The sequence below is a fragment of the Hoplias malabaricus genome, chromosome 3, assembly GCF_029633855.1.
Source record: "Hoplias malabaricus isolate fHopMal1 chromosome 3, fHopMal1.hap1, whole genome shotgun sequence".
NCBI classification, from domain to species: domain Eukaryota; kingdom Metazoa; phylum Chordata; class Actinopteri; order Characiformes; family Erythrinidae; genus Hoplias; species Hoplias malabaricus.
Window position 1 is genome coordinate 41,993,110 of NC_089802.1, and position 26,518 is coordinate 42,019,627.

The 26,518-nt window shown below is 38.8% G+C and overlaps 1 protein-coding gene across 1 annotated transcript in view; it reads left to right on the plus strand.

Moving 5' to 3' along the window:
* Nucleotides 1-3,260: 3,260 nt before the first annotated feature.
* Nucleotides 3,261-26,518, plus strand: part of frmd4ba (FERM domain containing 4Ba) — a 48,312-nt gene continuing 25,054 nt past the window's right edge. Inside the window, exons 1-7 of the mRNA XM_066664718.1 lie at nt 3,261-3,422; nt 11,561-11,626; nt 12,166-12,260; nt 12,662-12,754; nt 13,829-13,913; nt 16,616-16,672; nt 18,715-18,737. Coding sequence (XP_066520815.1) covers nt 3,261-3,422; nt 11,561-11,626; nt 12,166-12,260; nt 12,662-12,754; nt 13,829-13,913; nt 16,616-16,672; nt 18,715-18,737 — 581 coding nt within the window. The remainder of the gene's footprint in view (nt 3,423-11,560; nt 11,627-12,165; nt 12,261-12,661; nt 12,755-13,828; nt 13,914-16,615; nt 16,673-18,714; nt 18,738-26,518) is intronic.

The following is a 26,518-nucleotide window of genomic DNA, read 5'->3' on the forward strand; positions in this document are numbered from 1 at the left end:
AGCAATATTAGCTCAGGCCTGTATGGTCTTGCAGTGAGTAATAATGACCTGTAATCTGCCCTCTGTACTGACCCTAGTCACTGCTCTGGGCTAATTCACTTCCAGAGGTTCACTTCAGCCTCTGACTCCAGGCAAATCACTGAACTGCAGCGTTGACTAAACTACAGTCTCCTGAGGTCAGAAAGTTGTCAGTCACAGTTAGAAGGCGCTTTTACCCATGTCCTTTTAATCCAAGCATTTACTTTGTAGCTGTCCCCTGTCGTCATTTCTGAGGAAGTGCTAGAGGTGACATGAAAAACATGAGTGTAGTGTGAGTTTGAGAGAGAGAGAGAGAGAGAGAGAGAGAGAGAGAGAGACAGAGAGGCATTATTGAATGAGTCGTATTTTGATCTTCTGCTGGAACCTGAAGTACAGTGATGAGTGATGCAGTAAATGTAGATGGAGGGGCATGTTTGAACCTGCTAAAGCTCCTCTCTGTCCTCTTTAACCACTGTATTACACCAACAACACCGTGCACACAACATACTCCATAATTCCACCTGATATTGTTGTTGATGTTGTTGTTGATGTTGATGCTGTGGCATTCATAATATTTTTATTATTAGCCATGGAGCAGAGAATGATACAACTCACAGGATTAGCTACAGTAGACCTGGATGTTATTGTTAATTAATTGGCTAAGACTGAGCTTTGTAACATCCCTAATTATTTTGTATGTTTTATGGTATTTGTATTACCTTATCCACCTGAGAGCTTCCTCTGAGAGAGCAACTACTGCACACTGGGCAGCTCGTCACACTTAGAGGAGAGCAATAATTGTGCATTTCCACTGCATGGAATCAGCTCGGATTGACTCGGATTGACGAAGTGACAGGTTTTACAACCCTCCCGTGAAATGTAGCCAGTGACACTACAAACCCCCTTCTCTCATGAGAACCACAGGATTTGAAGACTACAACAATGACCTCTGAAACATATTCACATGGTTTCTTTTTTGGACTGAACACAGCCCCGAGCTTGCTGTAACCTGGAGATTTTATAGTTTGTACTGGAGGTCTGCATTTTGTGGTTATTGACATGTCTCCGGCCAATCAGTGCTCTGTAAGGTTTACACGTCACATTTAGTACCTACTCGGCTTGCTTCATACCGAGGATGAGCTACCTGCTTTCAGGGATTGAATACCAGATTGCCTATTGGAAAAGCAAAAAAGCAGAGCCAGGCCGAGCAGGTACCATGCAGTGGGAAAGAGCTATAAATCTTCTACACCAGCTAATAAAAGCTGGCTAGCAATCTGCCTTTGATGAAAGGAGAAGAAGCACCATCCATAGAGCCACAGAGCTGTGCTAGTCTCCTTACCACAATATTTAGGTATTAATCAGTGCAAAAGTACCAATATTCAAACAGCAGTTTATGTCCATCGTGTTACTATACAAATGTAATGCTAATATTAATGCTAGCATTAAAGGAATGACTACTAACCACTCTGGATTTGTTGGTCATGGCTTATAGAAAGAAAACTGATTAGCCTGTTTTACTAAGCTATAGCTGTAGTTGCTGCTTTTTTCTCTAGGGAATTTTCTGACCCCATCCCCACCACCCCTCAGTTTCAGTCACTTCCCATCTGTGCTTTGAGATGAGTTTATTAAACTGAAGCATTTGAATCATGTCAAGTGAAGAGCAACTCAGCCATTTCATGCTAACAAGCTGTTCTTTATTGTTAGCATGTTCCAAGTTAGGTTCTGAGAGGCAACAAGGGAACAAACAGGAGGAAATAGCTTTCAGATGGTCCACTGCTGCTCATGTCAGCTGTGTGTGTGTGTGTGTGTGTGTGTGTATGTGTTTTCTGTGTTTGTGTTTTTATGACGCTAGTGACATTTTTGTAAGCCTCAGAACATGAGGAGGTTTACACCATTTCTCTTGGTTGATTTATGTCAGTTGTGTTTACATTATTTGTGACTGTATTTTGAGGTAGATTACTTCAATTCCACTTTTGTATCTTGAGAAATTTATGCTTTATGACATAAATTTGTTTATAGTTTTTGTTTTTTGTCACACACAGTACTATACAAAGTCAGACACTATCCCTAATTTTTTTTCATTTCTAAATGGTCATTAATTACAGGCTATTGATTTTCAGGAGATATTTCAGAAGTGAATAGATATGAGATTATCCACCTGCATAAGGATGCAAAAATCGTTTAAAACACAAGGGCCCTAACAACCACTCAGGACTTGGTGACACACCAAAACAATCCTCATCAGACAAGCAGATAAACAGCACTTGCGACTTTAGTCTTTGCGAGAGAGGAGAAAAATACAGTAATAGGCTGGTCTTGGACAGTATTCTTGAGTTACCCGGAGTAGCCCAGTCATTGCAGAGTGCAGTGAACATGCTGCCTTTATGCTTAGTTTTTCCTCTTCCCAATATTTTGAGGTCTGTTCTATTTTCCAAATTCAGAGTGCAGTCAGGGTCACGCTGCACTGGTGTTGGCCTGATGCCATGGACAGTCAAATGAAAGCGGTTATTTTTAAAGGTTTCCTTTGGAATATACCGGGTGGAGACGTCTGCTGCCTGAAGGAAATGACATCCAATACCTACACACACACACGCTCACTTTAACACACAAACACACACACACACACCAGCAGAATATATTAAAATACAATTCATATCCCTGTTTTTCAGCATGAAAGCTAAAAATAACAGCATTGGGTGGGATATTAAAGGCTGTTATTAGCTGTGGAGAGATATGAAGGTGTTATGAAAATATGTGATCTTTCTTTAGTATAGTGATCTCTTTAAGCACAAAAACAGCTATTCTTTTTCAGGGAGTAAATATTTACGTAAACGCCTGTGCGTAGGGCAGTTTATGAGCGAGAGAGGCTCGTGGAAAGCACGAAAAGAATAGAGTCAGAAACCACAATGCTTGTTTATGTGGATGGAGCGGAAAGACTGGGGCAGTCATTGTGTCTGCTGGCGCGTATGTATATATACTTTGTGTGTGTGTGTGTGTGTGTGTGTGTGTGTGTGTGTGTGTGTGTGTGTGTGTGTGTGTGTAAAGTGGGCAGAGCTGCTTCGTCTGAAGGGCTGCTCTGTGGGCAGCTCCGGGGCCTGCCTCTTACTCTCTGCTCCAAGGGGGAAAGTCTTGGACTCGAGCCTATTGAAGGAGCCTGGAGCCCAGGCGATGGCTTTCTGACCCAAACCTCCCCCGGGATCCAGTCCGGTTTCAGTCAACTCTGGGTGTAGGAGAGTAAAGGGATGGCTCTGGGGTTTCTTTGTGGGGTGGAGGACCTTGTGGCCTCCGGGAGTCAGTTAGTGTGGACCGTGGCCGAGCAGGTGGTGAGAAGATGCTACAGTGATGCTCTTGTTCCATGTAGAAGGTTCTTTCAGATGTTGTGTCATATAGGAGACGTCTATCAGGTATGACGGCATTTAACGAAGTTGCAACTATTAGAACAGGTTTCAGAATGCATCATATGATGATTAAAAAACAGTTAAAGTTACTGGATTTGTGTTTGAGTAGATGTTTCAATGCAAGTCCTATGCTTTGTAGAATGTTCCTTCAAAACTCGTGCTGCAGTGAACAACTCTTTCTTTGGTATGACACTAATTAACTTTCAAGACATAACGATTCAAATACTATCACTGTATCAACACTGTTGCTGGATTTTTGATGAGAAAAGTGTAAAGTGAAAGTCTTGTGCTATGTAAGAGATTCTTCACATGCTGGAGTACCTAAGAGCAGTCTATCACGTAAATAAGCTGATAAAAAAATGTTAGCTATCAGGAGGAACAAAGGGGCTCAAAGGCTAAACTAATAAACTGTCTTAACCATTATGTTACAAAATTTGAAAAGAGTTTCCAAAATAACTAGTAGTTGAACTGTACCTTTGTCTCATCTTGGCATCTGCGGCACTCCTCGTGGTTTAAGAGTGTGCGGTTTGTATTTGGGGACTGAGAGTTGTCTTTGTGGATGTGGAGCTGTCTGATATGTATCAACTGGGTTTGAGAGTTTAGGCTTTAACATGATATTCTTCAGTGGATTCGCATCATGTCTGGTGTGGATCTGACATGAACTCACTCACACATTCACTCACTTACTCACTCATTCTTAAACAAATGCCCCCCTCATCAGTTTGAAAATGAACGGTTGGTCTGGATCAGCTCTGTCAGGGGAATAGTCAAACGGGTGAAATTGCTCCAGGGTTTGTCCGAAACAGTGCTTATAAATTTCACTATATAGTGCACTATTTGCAGTGCACTCAAACAATCACACAATGCACCACAGCAAGTAATGTACAACAGCTGTACCCTAAAAGATACTAGTTACTCTTAGTAACCTTTATGTGAAGATTCGCACGTTTATTATACGTTTTAGCCATCCTTACTTTAAGCGTATAGTTTATAGTGAATATGTCTAGTCTTAGGTAAACTGGTTAATGTGATGGGATCATTGGAGGTAATAAAGAGTTGGTTCAGGTAAGCAGTGTCCAGAACACACAGTTACCCACAGCTGTCCCCAGAAGGATGCTTTTAATGCCAAATATTTATAATGTATTTACAACAGCATGTTTAGGCTCTTCTTTTGTGTGCAGTTAGACGCTGGTTATACTGGACTGGTGGCTAACGTTTATAGTGTTTATGTGGCAGAATGTGCCGTTGCACAGAAATGAACCAGTGCACGTGAGTGTCCAAAATCCTTCACTACACTCCTGAATTTAGTCGCCTTTAGTGCACTGTATAGTGAGGAACGTAGGGAAAAGTGAGTGGGGAGCCATTTCAAAGGTGGCTATAGTATTTTCTTGCAGAGTATTCCAATGTTGCTATGACGCTAATGTAACCAATGAGTAACGGAGGCTTATTGACTGCATTGTGTGAATCGATTTGTGTATAGTTTCAAACCTGTAATTTCTACACGTCCCTCTCACTGTCTCCAGAGTCACAGTGTTTTCAGTGAGGAGAGAGGGAAAGCTGTTAAAGAGTTAGGAATTAGGGCTTTCATGATAATGTCAATTTCTGCTGATTTAGTCTTAATATTTTGGGTTGCTGAGGTGGAAAAAGTCCTTTCCAACAAAATAGATGTGCTTCCACTATTACTGCTTGTTTATAGTCCATATGGAAGCCATCAAAACGGTTTTTAATGTTTCTGAATATCATTTTAGACAGGGAGCATGACAGCCTGATTTAGACAGGCTGGTTTAAAAAAAAGAAAGTTCTTTTATCATAAGAATATATGTGCATTTAATTAAAATTTTATTTGTTTATTTTTAAATAAGCTACTGTCCATAATTCTTATAAAACATATTTTTATATACAGTTTTATTACATGGATTTTACAAATGTCTTTTTGAATGAGTTCAATTAAAGACCAAAATTATATTTTTAAAACCTTAGCCTGGGTATAATATTTCTTTATAAACACGCTTTACTGCCCAGTAAACCACTTGCTGTCTTGCTGTCATCACTGACGCTGGGTTCATATTTATATGAAGCCACACGATCGTCCCTCCAGACTTTTGGCATCAGGGCTTTATAGTAGTTTATAGTAGTATGTAGCTGGCAGGTCTGAGTCATTACAACTCTGTTATATCCATTCAGAGCAGACTCTGAGTGTGTTTGGTGTGGAGCTGCAGCAGTAATAGCTGACATTTTTAGACTTCACAGGGATTTCATATTTTCAGGTCACTGAAGACACGTCAATGTGATTCTAAGAGTAAATTAGGAAAGGTTGTGGTGCTATCTGTTGTCAGTTCTAAAGAGAATCAGGAGTTTGAGTGAGGGGGTTGTGTTGAGGGGCCTTTTTTGAAGTTGGTAACGCTAAGATGGGGCTTCAGGGCCATTGACCTATGGGTCATGACCAGTGCACATCACATGACCCCTCCCTTTTTTCCTCCTACGCTCTCTTTCTCTCACACTCACCTTTGCCCCTCACACACACACACACACACACACACACACACACACACACACACACATAAACATTGGACTCTCTGGCCATACATTTCATTAGCACAATTACTTAATTTTAACTAAATTTATTTTTAAATTGTTTCTGTTGAAATCCGGTTTCCTCTCACAATCCAAAACACATGTTTGATAGTGGATTAGCCATTTAACATTCACCTAGTTAATCATCCAGTCACTCACACACTCACCCAGTCACTCACACACTCAACTAGACACTCACACACTCACCCAGTCACTCAAACACTCAATCAATCACTCACACACTCACCAGTCATTCACACACTCACCCAGTCACTCACACACTCACCCAGTCACTCACACACTCACCCAGTCACTCACACACTCAACTAGTCACTCACACACTCACCCAATCACTCACACACTCACCCAGTCATTCACACACTCACCCAGTCACTCACACACTCAACTAGTCACTCACACACTCACCCAGTCACTCAAACACTCACCCAATCACTCACACACTCACCCAATCATTCACACACTCACCCAGTCATTCACACACTCACCCAGTCACTCACACACTCACCCAGTCACTCACACACTCACCCAGTTATTCACACAGTCACCCAGTCACTCACACTCTCACCCAGTCATTCAAACACTCACCCAGTCATTCACACACTCACCCAGTCCCTCGCACACTCACCCAGTCCCTCGCACACTCACCCAGTCACTCACACAGTCACCCAGTCACTCACACAGTCACCCAGTCACTCACACACTCACCCAGTCATTCACACACTCACCCAGTCACTCACACACTCACCCAGTCATTCACACAGTCACCCAGTCATTCACACACTCACCCAGTCATTCACACACTCACCCAGTCACTCACACACTCACACACTCACACCTGTGGACAATTTCACACAAGACAATCTCCTACCAGTGTGTTGTGGGAATCAATTACAGTAAAACTGCACTTTTCTGTTGTTATCTTTGCTGTGAATTGCACGGCTTTAACTGTATCAGGTATTATTATTATCATTATTATTAATAATAATAATATTAATAATAATCATATTATCTTTAAACAGAATATAAACCCTGTGATGTAAAGTTTTATGGTAATTGTTCTGAAATGCAGGGTAGGAACTGAATGGTCATTCTCTTATGTGGCTATTCTATGTGAGCCTTGGTCAAGTGGGCAACAATTGCAGGCATTACTCTCCATGCTGAGTGCTACACACAGTGGTCAGTGGTGATGTGAAGGCCACTCAGAACCAGGCAGAGCCATGACTGACTGTGAGCAGCACAACGAGGCGGCTGTGAAGGAAAATACACGCCAGACAGAGAAGACATGCATCAGTGAGGTTTAAGAGGGGTGGGTGAAGACAATAGAGGAGGGGGCAGGGTGGAGGGACCACAATGAGCTCAAATAATGCTGAGGCTGTCAAGAGGGACTTTAAGAACATTGGCAATTGTCTTTTGGTCGAGGTAAGGTTTCATGGTGCGGGTTGGCGAGGGCATCATGGTTTAAATGACAGATCAAAATGACATGAACGTGTTTATCAATGTGTTCATATTGCAAATATTCTTTTATTATTTTTCATTATTAATGAGGCCAAATCATATGTCAGTTGATGTTTTACATTAAAATGCACGTTTGTGTGAGTTTTAAATATTAAACCTATTTTTCCCATAATGCCTTAAAAATATTTAAATTTAACTTTACACATTCGCCTTTATTCAGTGCTTGAAGATTTATGAATATGCAATTAGTCCCTGCTCTGGCTCCACCCACCCCTACACAACTTGCCTGTAGTTTAAAAGTAAAAACCCCACAAGCTGATTGGTTGATTAGTTTTATGATGTCATAAACCCTGTCTGTCTGAATCCACTCACCTGACACTGTTTTTGGAACACTGCAGTTTAGAAGGAAATGCTCAGCCATGGTACTCACTGATTATTTTCATGATACATCTTCTAGAGTATAAAAAACAACACAGGGAGGTATTAACCAGATTACACTGGTGGGAACTTTAAGACTGAAAGAGGTAAATTGCGTTTGTTCTGATTTTGTCTCATTTCTAGCTGGCTTTCTATAAATGGATTGTGTGGAAACCTTGTACTTTGTACATTGTTTTTCTTAAAACAATGCCTTCTAAGTGTAAAGCAGAGCACGCCATAAGTAGTTACACTACTGGGTATATCAGTAAAAATATGTGCTGTTATATTATGAGATATGTTTTAGTGCTGTGTGGCCATTACAGTGTGGCTCTGATAAATCTTGGCCAGTTCACACAAGGTCTTTTAAAGGGTTACTATAGTGAATAATCCCTGCTTAGACAATGGAGCTTGTGTAATTAACAGCGGCAATAATTCTGTCCATTAGGATGGATTAGGTGCAACACAATGTTTTTAAGTGTTAATCTCATTTGCCTTTATTTTCTGTATTTAGGGCTATTATTATTGTGAAATATGGGAAAACAACAAAATAATTTTAAATGAGTTGTCACACTCTGTCAAGCCATTTATTTCAGTAACATGTGACATTGTCTGTTCCTAAACATCCATGAACTAATCCATCTATTTGACAGTGCCCACAGAGGATGAGTTAATTAGGGTTAACTAAAGACATTTTATCAGTTCAGATGCACTTTGCATATGGTAAGGGCAGATAACTCAGCATCATTTAATTAAATCCAGTCTCACCAGGTTTTTTTCACATTTCTGCATGATTAACAAATTCAACTGGAGTGGTTCAACATGAAATAATTTAGAAACATGAGTCAGAAACATTTACACTTGCACCTCTAAAAGCTTCCACAGAGAAATTACATACAGTATTTATGAGATAAACATAGCATATATTTTTAAAAACCCATTCATAATGGTGTAGCAGTCAAAATGTTAGGGAAGTTCTAGCAACCTAACAAATGAAAATAGAGACAGCTTATGATTGGGCAGTTGTAATAGCAGCTCGTTGGCTCAGTGGTTGTGTATTCACCTTGCACACAGACGGCCTGGGATCAAATACCAAAGTTTAGTCGGACTTTCTATATACGGGCAGCCTTGGCCTAATGGTTAGAGACCAAGCTTGGTACATGAAGGTTGCCAGTTCAATCCTCACAACCGGCTAGAACATCCATGGCTGAAGTGCCCTTGAGCAAGGCACTGAACCCCCAAATGCTCCCCGGGCACCAGGGATGGCTGCCCGCCACTCTGGGTGTGTGTTCACAGCTCCTGGTGCACTAGTGTGTGTGTGTGTTCACTGCCACAGATGGGTTAAATGAATCTGTAAGTTTCTGTAGATACTCTGAAGGGCTTTTTTTTTTAATCACAGCTATTTTATGAAACAGAATTTTAGAAATATTAGTGGAATATCGACCCATTGAGCTCAGGATATTTTCATATCATTTAATGAACTAAGTTCACATCAGATGGACATTTCAACCAGGGGCTGGTATTGATTATGCAGTCAGCTAAAAGAGGCCTGATAAAAATGATTATTGATTAAAATGGACCTGCAGCTGAAGGTCTTGAGGGTTGGGAGTTGAATGTCTGCAGAACAGTCACTAAATCATCACAGAGGAGAATTACAGCATTGTTGTGGTGTTCTTGTGGAGAGAACAATGTGTCCCAACAAACTCAAGTTTACACCAGATTAGTGGTTTTCCAGCTCCTGTTGGGGGGTGTGCGTCATCTCTCTCTCTCCCTGCGTGTGTGTGTTTCTCAGTACTTTCCTGCTGCTTTACCATGTATCACACAGCACAGACATTTCAAGTTTAACAAATAACTACTGCACATCATTTCTGGAATATATCATTTCTGTGTGGAAGCTTTTAGAGGTGTTCCATTCTACAAGCATCTGGTTCTAATCACTACAAGTGTAAATATTTCTGACTCATGCTTCTCTTTACTACAGTGTCCATTTCCTGATGACCACATCCAGCTTTGTGAAACAAGTCGTCTTTCCTTGGAAGAGTTCTTTAAATGCACATTGTCATATCAGCTCCAAGAACTGTTTTCCTCAGAGGTCAACAACAAATTTCTCCTGCGTATCTATTAATGTCTTTCATGTTGTTACTGTGTTTACAGTAAATAGATGGTTGTGGGTTGTTGAAGTACAATTTATCACCAAAATGTTGAATAATGTTTATAAGAATGGTCATTTATTACTCATTATATCATTTATTATTTTCACTCTATATTTATTATTCTTTCTTTTAAACGTGACTCTCGTCCCTGAATGAACCAGTTTAGAGTCATTGGAGAAAAAGACTGTTACTTTAAAGTTGCTTGTTATTGAGTTTATAATCGAGAAATGGTGGTTGGTTCTAAGAAAAACAGGAGGAAACATTCTTCATGCCTTTGTGTGTAGACTCTGGACACCATGACACTGTCCAGGATGAGGCACTAATCCTAATAATTATTTGAAAGTTGTGTAGTTGCAAATAGCTTCAGTATTTCTTACTTAAAGGATGGCACAGTGGCCCAGCAGGTAGTGTCTCTGTCACAGCTCCAGGGTCCTGGAAGTTGTGGGTTCGAGTCCTGCTCCGGGTGACTGTCTGTGAGGAGTGTGGTGTGTTCTCCCTTTGTCTGCGTGGGTTTCCTCCGGGTGACTGTCTGTGAGGAGTGTGTTGTGTTCTCCCTGTGTCTGCGTGGGTTTCCTCCGGGTGACTGTCTGTGAGAAGTGTGGTGTGTTCTCCCTGTGTCTGCGTGGGTTTCCTCCGGGTGACTGTCTGTGAGGAGTGTGGTGTGTTCTCTCTGTGTCTGCGTGGGTTTCCTCCGGGTGCTCCGGTTTCCTCCCACAGTCCAAAAACACACGTTGGTAGGTGGATTGGCGACTCAAAAGTGTCTGTACGTGTGAATGTGTGAGTGTGTGTCGCCCGGTGAAGGACTGGCGCCCCCTCCAGGGTGTATTTCCGCCTTGTGCCCAATCATTCCAGGTAGGCTCTGGACTCACCGCAACCCTGAACTGGATAAAGGTTACAGATAAAGAATGAATGAATGATTTTCTTACTTAAGATTTATACTACTAAAACATAGATGGACTTTGGAAAGATCATGTATATCTTCATTCACAGAAGGATAAGACTCAAAATGAGTTACGTCACAGTGCATTAGAACATGATACTGCTAAATGAACAAGCATTTTAGTGTGAGACCCTTCACTTATTCCATTCAAGTCGTATTAGATAACTGAACATTTTTATGAAAGGCATTCATTCAAAAGCGCATTCCCCTCCAGCTTCCATACGTAGTATTAATCTTTATACAGAGCAGCAGCTGAGTCAGTTTAACACTGACATCAATCAAACCAATGGAACCACATTCCAATTTACCCACACACTAGATTTTCACATGGACAAAGATGGACAAGGTCACTCTTAAAATGCCCTCACATCATTAGATTAACTGTGCTTAGCTCACAGGTATTTTATAGCTATTGCCTGTGCCTGCTTGGTTTCCAGAGGTCACTGCTGCAAGTGTGGATTTGAAGTGCTGACCACGCAGACGGTGACAATAACACTCAATGCCAACCCTTTCAATAGGCTGTGCTGGTCAACGAGTCTCTTTCACACAGTTATAATAATGTCTCCGTGTGTGTGCTCCTCTCTCAGATGACGGAGGGCCGGCAGTGCCAGGTGCTGCTGCTGGACGACAGACAGTTGGAACTGTTGGTCCAGGTAAGAATTTCAGAATTTTATTCAAAGTCGTATGAAACATATTTCTCAGCCTGCTGTTTTTTTTGTTTTCTTTTTTTTTATTCAGACTGTGAAAATACTAGTTTCCCTTTACACTGTTTATGGACCAAAAGAAATGGTTCAGCTCTTCATTGAACTAAATCCTGTTCTATTGCCTTGTACATAAAGCTGAGATGATGTATTGGGAGAGTACAGGTTGAGTAGCTGGTGTTATGTGATACTGCCTAAATTTAATATTAGTTTGAATTTCATTTGTCAACTTTTCATGCATGTGAAAAGGATGTTAGCATGTTTGTGAAACAGGTGGGTGGTCATTTGTATTTTGACCTTTTAAGGATGCCATAATTCAGAAAATTGAGTAGTATTTGATATTTCCAGGAAATATGTATCAGGTTTGTACTGTTTTGTTGCAGTGAAAATCACATTTCTATCACAGAATCTGAGCAAGACCTGGAATATCTAATATGAGCATATCACTGTCTATAGAATAAAACAAGCCTCACTCCTCCGTTTTCCCTCAGCCAAAGCTATTATCCAGAGATCTCCTGGACCTGGTCTCATCCCATTTTAACTTAAAAGAGAAGGAGTACTTTGGCATTTCTTTCACTGATGAGACGTAAGTATGAGCTTTGTTAGCAATGAACACATTCCTGTTGATATTTTATGATCCACCCAGTTTTATGAGCTGTCATGTAGTGAAATAAGTTAGAAGTAATGTATTTGGATTAAAGCCCATATCTTTATTCATTAACCTCACAGTCTCCAGGAACTTTCTCTGACAGTAATTATGTTAGTGTCACTTCACATGTTGGCTTTTAGACTCAGGGGCAATGTTATCATGAAAAATGCCATGAAACTAAGAGATGAATGAATTTAATTAAACAGTACGTATGAATCTATCAAAGAGGATAATCACCTATTTGTTAAAGCAAAGTTAAAGAAAACACAGCAAGCACATTTATAGTTGATTCACTGTAATGGTTTATGAGCTACAGCAAGCAACTCTTCTCTCACCAGTGGTCAGACGAACTGGCTGCAGCAGAACCGAAGAGTCCTGGAGCATGACTTCTCCAAAAAGACTGGACCACTTGAACTCAAGTTCCAAGTTAGGTACGTGTAATATTTTCAGTCACGGAATAGCACTCCTATGTGAAGCAGTTTTTAGATGTGAGTGAGTGGTGAACTTTATGTAAACTCTGTGTCATTGAGTGTATAGTGTATGTCAATGAGATACAAGTCAGTGCCATGAGGTGATTCACGTCAGATAACTACATTTAATATAGGCTCACTATGATATTAGTGTAGTATAGTACCAGGTCTCTGATTTCCATTACTGACATTTATGATTTACATCATATGAAAAACGCCACCTGCTGTTTATATTGTGTCAACATTTAATGAGAAATAGGCCACAGGACATGTTTCAAAACAACTTAAATTAAAACATTTTTCCTCACTGAAAATTATGATTTTTTACAGTCTTTTTGGAGATTTTATTATTATTATTTTTTGTAATATCTATGTTATATGTATAATTCTAAATTAAACCTGTAAAACATGCTTAAAGCCAAGAAATGAATTATATATGAATAATTGATGAGACAAAATAAGGCTACTTATCATCAGTGGGATTGTAGCATAACTGTCAGATATTGCTTACGAACTTAATTACTACCACAATCCATTTTATATCAACATAGTCCATTTTAAGACACAGAAAGAAATTATAAAAGATCATCTCAGTCTAAATAAATTAAAATACAAATACAATTTCTGTTTTTATGCGTTTTGTACAATTTTAATAAAGTAAATGTCCTTTGAATTGTGCTAATATTAAAAGGATGAACTGCCCAATAGCTCTGGTTCAAAATCAACCAGGAAAAAGTGTTTTTGCCTTCTTCTGGAACCAAATTTTTGAAGATGCATGGGATTTTATGGAAAGATGTGTGACATTGTTATGCAGGTTCCATAATGCAGTCTTATCCACTAGGGGGCGCGTTTGTGTCAGCATACAGCAATTAAAGACGTTTTGATCAGATTATTCTGTATTTTACTTGACAAGTGTAATAAAAAGTAGATGCACACAGTTATCTCTGTATTCTGTCCAAATTCACATCTACATTCAGAATAAAAGTCAGAATTAAATCACTGTGACTTCATCTGATCAAACCTCTGCTTTGACAGGTTTTACATTGAGAGCATCTCCTTTCTAAAAGACACAACCACGGTGGAGTTATTCTACCGGAATGCGAAGTCTTCAGTTTATAATGTGAGTGCTCATAACTTTTCATAACTTCATTTACATATTCTCAGACATGCCTTTTCTGCATTTAGGGAAATGAGGATAAGTGTGCTTTTGTTTGCTGCTAAAATGAAAATGACAAATTACTCATTGATTCATCAAACTACAGCTGAGTTGCTCTGGAACAAGGCACCTAACCACCAACTGCTCCCCGGGCGCTGGGGATGACTGCCCGCCACCATGGGTGTGTGATCACTACCCCCGTACACTAGTGTGTGTGTGTTCACTGCCAAAGAATAGGTTAAAGACAATGAATGAATGCATGAAAGACAGGTGCATTTGTGTTTTGCTGCTAAAATGAAAATAATCTGTTACTCATTGATCAAAGTCATCAGAATACACATATGGAGTTACATATTACAAGAACGATTTGATGAACATGCCATTTTCCTTCTCAAATGTAGATAATTGGTCACAAAACTAAGATAAAAAAATAATAGAAGTATAATAGACCTATAGCTATAAAGCTTACCACCAACTAGCTTCATGTAAACCACGTGCCTGAACTATGAGTCTAATATTCTAACCGTCTTTTGCATATGACTGTATCCAGGTCATACAGTTTCAGAATTCATATGATCACATTTGTATCAGCTTATGTAACAACTGAGTGCTGTTTGAGTCAAGTGTGGGATGAATTTTGCCTGCAGTTCAGCCTTGCTGTGCAAATGTTTGCACGTTTTTTACATTTTTTTCTCCATTTTTAGTCCACCTCTCACATGATGCTACCATGCTGGGGGGTGAAGGCAGCACATGCTTCCTCTGACACACATGAACCTCATACCAATTATTTGCTAACCTCTACAAGCACAACACAATTGAAATTAAACATGCTTGGAGGTGAGCACTTACAGCCAGTTCTGTCATGCAAGCCAACAAATGTCTATGATCACTCAGGCATTAGGCTGAGTGATCAGGGGAGAGATAAGACAATTATACACATCCAGAACTGCCACAGTGTTTCCAAACCGTGGCATCACCAGGATCATCTAGGCTCTTGTGTAACTCATAAGACCAACAAATTCAGCTTTTCCAAAAACTATCATTTAATCATGTCAAAGGTTGCAATACTTTCTATTGTCTCCAGAGTGTGCTGGACCAAAGTCACAGTCTTTTATCTGATGGCTGTTTGCTGGCAGCATGCACAGCATGAAGCTGGTGGGGTCAACTGGCTGCCGTCCAGCTTTTCCCCACCTTAAGAGCTGTTACTCTGAGCTAGCTGTGGTTGTACGGTAGCACCCCATCAGGCATCTGCCAATAGAAAGCATTTACTCCAGATTTGCTCTAAGACCTTCAGTAATTTTAAACTTCATTCGGCTCCTTGTTCCGCTGCCAGGAGCCTCATTGTTTCTCGCTGCACAATGCCAGCATTCAGAAGCGTGTACAAAGTATCTTCTGATTCTGTAATCCTCCAGAAATATCACTTGACTCACTAGGTTTTGTTTTTTCAAAGCACACCAGTGGAACTGAGGGGGGAGTAAACTGAATAAAAGGTGCCCACTGGTCTGAGACCAGTTCCAGATAGTGGGGGACTGTCTGCTGGACTGTGTAGAATTACACTGGCACACTGGATATTGGATTGGGTTTGTGTTAATTAAGAGGAGGGCAATGCCAAGAACGCAGGGCGGGCAGCCCAGACTCCTCTCTCTCTTTCTACACATATTTTCTTTATTTTCCTTTGGTATTTCCATTTCATTCCACTTAACTATACTGTATCTATGTCTGTGGTGGCATGATATGGACAAAATGTCTTATATATGCTTTAATATGTGTAAACAAAGTTGTGGCAAAGGTAAGGCAGGCATCAATTCGATAAATCATTCATTAAATGTCATTAATGCATGTTCCTAGTCTGACCTATGAACCAGTTCCAGCCTTGCCGCTTGCACACTGTTGGTAGACTGTTGCCCTCTTTTTCAAATACAGCTTTTAAATGGCAAGCTTTTCCACAGCTCTGCCATGCTGTGTTTCTGTACACAGAAACAGGGGAACTGTATTTTCTGGAACGATGGAGCTCTGTTCAGTACATTTTGGATTATTTGTGAGCCAGAACTAATCATCCAAATTCAGCATCTAACCTCTTTTATGTTCTCACAGTATCCTCACATTAATGTTTCGACGTCTAGTTAGCCTTCCTAGAAAAATAAGGCTGACTACTCCCGTTATAAGGAATGTTCGAGGTGTTTTCAAACTTGTGTATATAGTTAAAAGTATATACAACTTAAACAAATAGACGTTGATTGTTAAAAGCAAACAACACCTATTTTTAACAGGTAAATTTTAAGTTTATCTTGTCCTCTAAGGAAAAGCATTATCTCCCATTCCCTTGACGCTGAACCTGCTAGCGGACTAAACCAATTCGTTTACTGGTAACGACGATTGGTTTCTAAAATAGAAAAATTAAACGCTTATATTTTTAATACAGTTAGAGTCTCTTTGTGGAGTGATATCGTTTTTTAAAACCCTGAAATAAACCCAGTACAAACAGAAATAATTATAATGGTTAGAACACGTTATTACCCCCGCGTTATGAGTGAATGGTTTCGCCCTGTTTGGAACCTGTAACGGTTGGGGGGAGAGGAGTAGTTTGAACTCGCAGTGGTCGCAGTTAGAGTTGAAAGGAGGATTTATTGATTTTTTTCACCCCATTTTTAATTTTTTTTCTATAGGGATCTATTGAGGTAGAGAGCGAACACGTGTTCAAGTTAGCCGCTTACGTGCTGCAGGTGAGTAAATGTTGATATTTATGGAGTTTGACAAGCTGTTTAATGTTATGTGCTTGAACATGCTTCATTTCTCAGTAGTCTCCGTCTGTTTGAATGGAGCTGACTCAGAAGAGGACTGCAGGATTAAAGTTTGTTTAAAAGTAATTAAATATTCCTGCCGGTGTCTTATTATTTTTATGTGGGAGCTAAAGCTATACATTTACACGAGTTATCGGTTGCAAATGCGAATGAATAAAAGTTGTTTGTGATATCACTTTTTGGGTTGCTTTGCTTACCGTTAGCCCCGTTTCACTGTGTTCTTTAATGGTGAGGACCACCACATAACAGTTATTATGTGTGTGGTGGATCAATCTCAGCACCGCAGTGACTGGCGTAGTCATGTGTTTCACTGGTACGAGACACTTGGATCAGGCACACTAGTGCTGCTGGAGTTTTTAAAATAATCGGACTAGTTCACCAACCAAATATATCCAGCTAATATAGTCCTGTGGGCAGCATCCTGTGTCCGCTGATGAAGGATTTTAGGATGACCATCACAAAATGTGCAGCAACGGGTGGGTTACAGTCTACAAGGTGGACCAACCAGGTAGGTGTGTCTAACAGAGTGGATATTATGTTTTAAAACTTAAGCTGCAGTGCTGTGTCTGATCCACTCAGAGCTGAAATGAAATGCCACCACTATGTCAGTGTAACTGCTGACAGTGATAATAATACCTGCTCTGTGGGGGTCTGGACCTATTGAAGATCTAGGCAAAAGGGGAGTAGTATTGCATGCAGAGCAATGGATGGATTATTGTCTGTAATTTTAGAACTACAAAGTGCACCTGTATAGTGTGTGCGGAGCTGATGAGCAACATGAGCAATGAATGTAGAATATTACAATTTTCTGGTCAGGCAGTATAACGTAAGTTACAGTTCAAAAACATTTTTGAAATGTCATGTTTTAAAGCATTCATCCTAAAACATTCATATAAACTTGGAAAAATATGTGGAAACAGCAATGCCTAGAAAATCATGCTTTAAAAGGGGCTTAGTTGTAACTCTACACTTTTGCATTCATTTAGTACGTGTAAACTGTTCTCAACCATAACTCTACACACCCCTATTCTGCTTTCCTGAGGTTCAAGCTTGCCTCAAAACTGCTGCCCAGCAACTTGATAGGTTTGTGACGTCAGAAACCATGCCTGTCTTAATGATCTGCTCATTTGAGTTTCAAAGCTTAAACGATTAGCCATGTCACAGACTGCACATTTTACATGTGATATATCTTCTAACATATAAATACCACCACTTGTGCTCATGATATTAGTATATCATTTTGTGTAATTGCTAGTCACTCTGCAATAAAAGCATGTTAAATGCATTTTATATTAGATTCTGTGTTTAAAATTGATTTTTAAAAATATTTCTTGATGTTAAAACTTTGAGTTACATTTGCTTAATTGCAACCCAGTCTGATCTGAATCACATCTGTAGTGTTGACTCTTACTTCCCAGAGCCATAACACAAGCCCAAGTTGAGCTAACAAGTCTGTGAGAACAAGCTTGTTGTGTCTACACAGCTCCAATGTAAAGTTTACACTGAGACACTGCATGTGCACTCACTCATGAGACTTAAGCTTCTTATGGCACGCAGCCTACACAAGTCCATTTATAAAGAGAAGCAGAAGCAGTGCAGTAAGGGCAGAAGACTGCTTTGCACATTAGGAACACTATCACTAATTATGCAATACAGTAGGGTACAGGGTTGAATGAATATGGAAGGGATAATATGTAGCTATTAATCTCCTGACTCCTAATAGATGAACCAAGAAATGTTGTGTTCTGAAAATTAGGTGTTAATAAGGTTCACACATCAGTGATTGTATAGTGTAGGCATAAATATAGAAGATAAATGAGCCTATAACTTTTTTACTTATGTAGTGTTTGTGCAGTAACTTTTAGTCCAGAATGTTGTGCAATGTAAGAAGCCTGTTCCTCTGTGGATATGACAATAAACTTGTGTATATCTTGACTCTTATTGTTCTTTTTTTTATCTTTCAGGAGGCAAAGGGAGACTACACAAGGTAAAAATGAGTTTAAGCCTCTTATTTATGTCTCTAGTTAGTGTCATTGTTTGTTGTGGTACTAACCAATGACTGGAACTTGGGGTAATGTGAATATCCATGAATGAGCAATGGAAGATATCTGAAGTCTGAGTCATCAGTGGGTTGTCATCACCTCTCTGTTAAAGGCGGAAAGATGCCAGTGTTATATGATCCAGGCTGGCGATATAGAAGCCTGCACTTAATATAAGACAAGTACAGAGGTGTTACTGAGTTACTTCTAGATCTGCAGTGGAGTTCTTTAATATGCCCAGGAACTGAAATTTGTTAAATTCCTTTTGAATTCATTACAACATAGGAACTAGATTCCCGGTTGTATTTTTTTGTTTTTGTTCCTAAGTGTATATTTCTTTTTAGTATCGGGATGCATTTACCACATTTTGAATTTGTTTTGCATGACAGCTGCTAGACAGGAATTTCAGGAGGCCATTTTTGTAGTAATGCAAAGTTTTTTTTTTATGTTCTTTTTACTTGGTTATTTGTTTAAATGTGTGTGTGTGTGTGTGTAATGAAACTGATCCTACAGTTAAAACCAGTATTTATCTACCGTATTTTCCGCACTATAAGGCGCACCTAAAAAACTCAAATTATCTCAAAAGCCGACAGTGCGTCTTATAATCCGGTGCGCCTTATATATGGACCAATATTGAGCCAGGTCTCGCAACTACGGTAAGTAGCTGCCTACTTCATTTTCTTCCGCGCGCTGTGCATGCTGGATATATACCGGTGTATATATATTTCATTTCCATTTGTTTTTTATGTAAAGACCCCAAAATGGCTCCTATTAAGAGACACGCATATGACGCAGAGTTTAAACTCAAGGCGATCAGTCACGCAGAAGAACACGGGAATAGAGGAATAACTTAGTAAAGTGAGCTTTACGTGTTTATTTTGTGTGTTGTGTGATTTTAACGTTTGAGCAACATTGAGTTATTGATATATTGTTATCGCTTTGCACTATTTCGAGTGTTACTATATTGTGATTGTTATTATTATTGAATCGAGGAAAAGTCCCCCCCCCCCCACTATGTGGGGTATATTAACATTGCACTACATGTTTTACCTTAAACTACGCTGGGTTGTAATCTATTAATAAAGTTGAACTGACCTATCTGACTGTTTTGTTGACATTCCCTTTAGCGCAGCTCCATCTAATTGATGCATAACGTAACCCCCAGCCTCTACTGTAGCGTCTATTGTATGCGCCTTATAATCCGGTGCGCCTTATATATGGACAAAGTTTTAAAATAGGTCATTCAATGAAGGTGCGCCTTATAATCCGGTGCGCCTTATAGTGCGGAAAATACGGTAGTCTGTATTTGGTGGAATAAAGTGATTCTGATTCTAAATTGTGAGATGCGTAAATCACAAAAGGTAAATCTACACTTTAATAAAGAGGCTTATAGGATTAACAGATTTTATTTTGTCCTATATAAAAATACTGATCATTTCTGGTTGTTGCTAATACCTAGCTTGACTGCTTCATGAATAATGTATAGTGGTCATAAAATGCCTTTTGATGTAAAGGCCTACAATGTAAAATGTTCAACTAGTGACAAATGGTTTTTACACAACTCTACATTCTTAGTGGATAGGTGGAAGTACAGTGTACATTTAAGAAGACTGATTATACATGTAAGCGCTAGAAATTGATCGTGGTTTGGGAGCTGACAGTGTTTTTGTTCATGGAGTGCCTGACGCTAGTTGATCATTTCCTAGGTTGTACTAAGTGACACTGAGAAGAGCTGTAAAAAATAAACCCAAAGTAATCTCATTTCAGTGACTTGGGCTTGGATTCCCCACTGTAAGGTTTCCTTTTATAGCACTGTAGCCTTATCTTACCCTTACATTAAAGCATCATATATCAAAGTTGTATAAAATATCTGGTGGGTTTATAACATTTGAAATGTTAACAGTGTTGATAGAATGATTATAAGGTCAAGGTCCATAAGTGTTACCCATAAATATAATACAAACTATACACACCCTTTCTTAGTACTCTCTTTAAGTGTGTGTGTATATATATATATATAAGGTAAGATAAATATCACATTAAGGTGGTCCTCTGTACTGTCAGTGCACTATTGTACAACAAAGCCAGTGGTAATCTGTGAACATTACGGCTGTAAAGTGGATGAGTGGGTAGTTTAAGGCTAAACCCCTTCGTTTGCCTCTGTCCCACCAATGGCCCCATGATGCATTATTTGAACACAAAGCTTTGTGCAGAGTTCGGTGTCATGTAGAGTGAAAGTGGAGATGTGTTTGTGTGTGTGTGCTCAGCGGAGCTTGTGGACACTTTTTCTCAGGAAAGGTGTATGGCTTGAAATAGCTGCCTTTGCCTTTATCGTAAATAAGAGGTAATAGGGAGAATTTCGTGTGTTTTTCTTTTGTGTAATGCCCGGAGATCTTCATTTTGTAGCAAGTGTAGTATTTCAAGGTAATTTTCCTTGTAACATTCATGATATAACTAGGGATGAACCCAGTTTGAATTTTTTGCGCCGATACGATAACCGATAATTAGCACCTTGTGGTAGTCAATACCGATATTAACAGCCGATAATTTTATCTTTTTGTATTTAAAGCAAGTTCACATTGGGTTAAAGTAAAACAAATTCTTTTTATAATAGGTTGTCATATGACAGGTATATTCTTCAGTATTTGTACACTTCTGTACTTTTTAGTATATTAGTTATAGTTCTTTTATAAATTTTATCAAAGATGTACTGCTGGTTCGGCATGAATGGTTTCTAGAGGGGCACTAATTAGTGCAGCACCGGGTTTGTTTTAGAGAGAAATTGGCATAAAGCAGCTCCAAGCGAACAAGGGAGTGTGTGTTTGTAATCGTTATTCATCGTGTTTCAGTAATAAATTCAGGCACTGAATGACTCTGTTTTATAAAAGAAGGGCTGGTAGTTGAGTGTTTGAGAGAGTGTTTGTAATCGTATATCATCGTGTTTCAGTAATAACTTCAGACTCTATATCTAGTTTTATATAAGCTGGGCTCCTGCACTATGGTGGTTGAGAATATTTTTCTGTTGTTTAACCAGCTGTGTGTGTGTGTGTTTACGCCACTATCTGTGTGTGTGCGTGTACTGAGTGTCACTGATATTTTAAATTAGTTTTCAAGACGGAGAAATTTATTCCCGGAAACTGTTCTCCGCAGAAACTGTGAAAAACGTCCACACAGCCTTAGTCTACACTTAGTTGTGTAATTACAGGTGTCTGTGCGCAAGTTGTTTGTAATATCAGCTAAAATTCCAATATCGGACTGATAACAATAACTAAAAAAATCCACATATTGGCAAATAATATATTGGCCACCGATATACCGTGCGTCACTAAATATAACACATCCATACTTCCGTTCCATAAGTAGAAACATCTCCATGACTGTTTTAGAAAATAAGATGTATAGGGATTCCTATAAAGGAATGGTTCTTGAAGAAATATTACTGTTCAGTAGGGCTGTGAAATATTGTATCATGTGCAATAATATTGCAAAATATTTTAAACAGTAAAAAATTTATATTGTGATTATCGTGATATTCCGACTTGTTTACGTAATGAAGTCATGCAGTTACACACAACATGGCGTACACTCGTTACGTGATTCATTTAGGCACAGCGACGGGTACGGTGGAAATTTTCTCTGTGTTCAAAAATAAGACGAGTGACTTCAGTCGTGCAGAAGAGGTTCCAGGACAGAATATAAAAAACTGAAAGCATCATTCCTCATGCCACAATGCTTAGAGTGAAGCCCTGTCTTCTGCACACTCCAACAGCTTGTATTTTATCCATATGCCTGGAGGCCCCAAATCCTCCCCATAAAGCAGGAGCTGTAGTGGAGCAGCATGGCAGGAGATTAGGGCAGTAGGAGTGGAGGACCCCCACATCCTTCCAACTGCCCCCATCTACTTCACCCTCCTCCACCTCCCTCTATAAGCCTGGGTGGATATGCAGCATGAGGGAGTCGAGATATCGCTTCTTGGTGGACAAACAGGCATCAGGATAGATACCGATGTCAACAGTGATGTTCTTTTAAAAACAAGAGGAACCTCTCGTTTGAGATGAATCTCAGTTTAAATGCAGTGGCACAACACATTTTAGGCAGCATTCCTCTTGTGTATGTGTGTTATCCAGTTTTTTGGGATATTTTCTTATCTGTCCTTATGACAATACATTGGTCTAGTATATATTTATGTAAATACCATATACATGCTATGTTTTTTAATATTCAGCGATTGTCTTAGTAAAGTTTGAACCTTGAAATATTTAATAAATAAATAAATAAATAACACCTTTTAAAATTTTTGAAAAATAGAAAAGGAAACTTAAGTTTCAAATACAATAGAAGAAAAAATGATGATAAATTATTAAGATGTATTAAAAATAAAGTTGTTTGAATTTAATACATTTTCTTACTATCAAAATATCTTGCTAGGTAACAGCACTATGTTGTTGGTCTGTAGTGTTGCAAGTAAATGCTTGTCTAGGAAATACAACACAACCTTTTATCATTTTCATATTTGCCCTAGCTGTCTTAAAGGAAGACTAGGTAGTTTTTTTACCTTTCAAAATTCCTTTTAATTTTGTGATGGTAACTTGTGGAACTTCAAATTACCTGCCATTTTCTTGCACTGCTCACATCCTGTGTCCAGTCCTAGTCGTGGTAACTATAACATTCTGATTTTACCTTCCTTTTTCCATGTTCTCTCCTATGGGGGGTGGTTTAAGTCTTTAGTGAAATAGCTGACACATTACTGTTCCTCCTCTACACGTTGCCTTGGCAGGGTGGAGGCCTGGCCCCCCACAGCGAGCCGTTTGATAGTACAGACAGTGTAATGAATTCCAGATTGCTGACAGGGCACTGTGGTCAGAGTGCTGCAGTGTACTGTACATTACCACATCATCAACCCTCCCAGCTCAGCTGCCAGATTTATGCCGTCAAACATCAACCATGAATGGCTGAACTGTTAAAACTACTGGCTTGTATAGTCCCTCTGAATGCAGTGATGCTCAGCCAAGCACTCCAGGAAGGAATACTTTTTGTTAACAAAGAAGTATGTTAAGTATCCCTCAGTAATGTTGCTGATATGCCTAACAAACATGTTTCACTTTCTGTTGATGTGGACCAATGTCTGAGATTTGCAATTCTCTCTTAAGCGTCAGAATAGGGCTGGACGAAAAGGACAGTTTTTTTTTTTTTTTTTTTTTTTTTCCCACAATATATTTCTAAATTTCAGTTGATATAATTCCGATATTGTTATAATCAACATAAAAGCCAAAAAAAAAATGCCCAGAACAAACAAGAAACATGACATCACCATCAAACAAACCTTTTTGCTTTGTCAATATAAATATTTTTAAACTAACTTTAAAATTGAAGGCAGTGAACTCGGCAGCGCCCTGTAATGAACGACAGTCAGTGACAGATGCTGTAATGTATATTGAAATATTGAAAATGTGTTTAAAAATATGCATTTGTTATTAAAAACATTATATTGCGATATATATATATATATATATATATATATATATATATATATATATATATATATATATATATATATATATATTGAATTATTGTCCAGCCCTACATCAGAATCAATCCAGACTTAATTGTAATTTCAGACTTTAAGATCAAACTATAAGATCAGAATGTTTCCTCATCGTTTGTTATCTCTCAGGTGTCTTTGCATGCACAAAACTGGTCTAAAGTGTTTACAAAGCCCCGGTGTCAGTAAATGGCTAAAAATATATGAACAGCAATTAAAAACCATCTGGAATATTTTAGACAACAGGGAGAATTACAATATTAAAACACACCAACTGAGATGAGGATAACGCTCTATTCCTTTTCCATAGGTAATGTTGATTTATTTTTACTGTCTTACTGAATTAGTTAAGGTTTTATCTCCACCTAAAATATTTTGGGAGATATATTCGGGAGATGCCTATCGGCATAAAAATGTAAACAGACCAAATGTGCTATAAAACTCAACATGTAGAGTTTTAAATGAGTTTCTGCGGTAGTTCAAACAGTGAGAAAATCTTACAGAAAATTTTAACTTCAGCCAACTTCAAGAGTTGTTTTTTTCCTCAACTATACTGCTCACATTAAAAGGCTTCTGAACTCAAACAAACTAAAGATAACTGCAGTTCCCCACAATCATAGAAGTTCCCTTTAAAGGGCACATGTTACATATTTTCCACCAAGTGAACACAGTTTTGGGATTTATTTCTGTGACTGGAGAGAATCAGATTAGGGGGTGGAACGATTCTAAAGTCTCTGCGTTTGACACAAGGTGCAGACAAAATCACAATGGCTCATTTGTCCCATAATTTCTGTTTTAGACGACCCACAAAAAGACAGACAGAATTGTATTGTTTTACAGTGTGTGCATTAGTAGGCTTCTGATCCCCAAATGAATGTGCAAGTGCCCTGAACTAGTGATTTGTGTGTTATATGTCGTCTTTAAAGTAAACAGAGACATTTTGAAGTTGAAGGGTTTGGCACAGCCCAGTGTCACTAGAGCATTCATGTGAAACCATAGTAAACATGAACATGTAGTATACTGTTTAGAAAACAGACTAATCTGAACGTTACACAGCTACTTGCAAAGTAAATAAAATACTTAGGTTATCACACTGTCAGCCATTTTATGATATTTAGAGGGGGGGGTATTTTATTTTATTTTTATGTTTGTTAAACTTGTGAATTGTATGTGGTTTATCTGCACTAGTCATCAAACATCAAGCTGCATGACCTGAAGATGCAAACGCTTTCATATATTTCAGCTTACCCCAGAAAAAGGTGGATAAACCAGACAATGTAAATATATTTAAAGTGTGTTTAGTTCTTGTACAGAATGCTGCAGCCCTGTTGGAGAATGTGTGGGTTGTGTCCCAACCTCATAACACAATGGAGCCTGCCAGATCTTTTGAATGGCTTTTGTTTTAGTTTAGCAGTGCAGGACTCTGCCAAGCAGCACTTCTCTTTGTTGCTTTATAATTGAAAGGCACTTTGCTCTGCCTGTGTGCTTTGAGTGACTAACAGGTAACTTTATCTTCCATCTTGACATTGATATACAGCATGTTCCCTTCACCAAGATAAAATACTATTAGCATTAATACCAGATTGCCTCAAACTGCAGTTTTAATCTATAGAGATATGAGGCACGTGTGGACAAAATAAATGATATGAAGCCAAATTTAGATGGATTCTTTATGGCTCTGAACAGTCCTGCTGTATACAGACTCAATAGTGTGGAAGACCCGAAGGAAATCATCATGATTTAGAGCAGAAGGCGTCCAGAGTAGGAGACTTTGTTAACCTCAGAAGATGCAATTTTGGTGATGTCAAGAAATATTTTCTTAATATAAAAATAATTGTACATAACATTAATTTCTGCTGGGTATTATCAGTGGTAGAGCTGTTGTGTGAATGACACTAACTCAATTATATGAATGCAGTTGGTGGTTTATATGTTATTTCTGAGGTATACGGTGATATTAAAAGTTCCAAATTTATATAAAATTAAAATATACAGATGTCCCAATGGCCATAGTATTAACTGTAAGTTTTGTGTTTTGCATGTATATTACAATATCAACATTTTCAGTATTTTCTTTTCTTAATAACATGCAAAGTTGATTCTGTTCATTCTCAAGGATGAAAGTACTGTGACACACCGAAGTTCAGATCCTTTTCCAACACCAAAACCAAAATTTAGGTCAGCCAA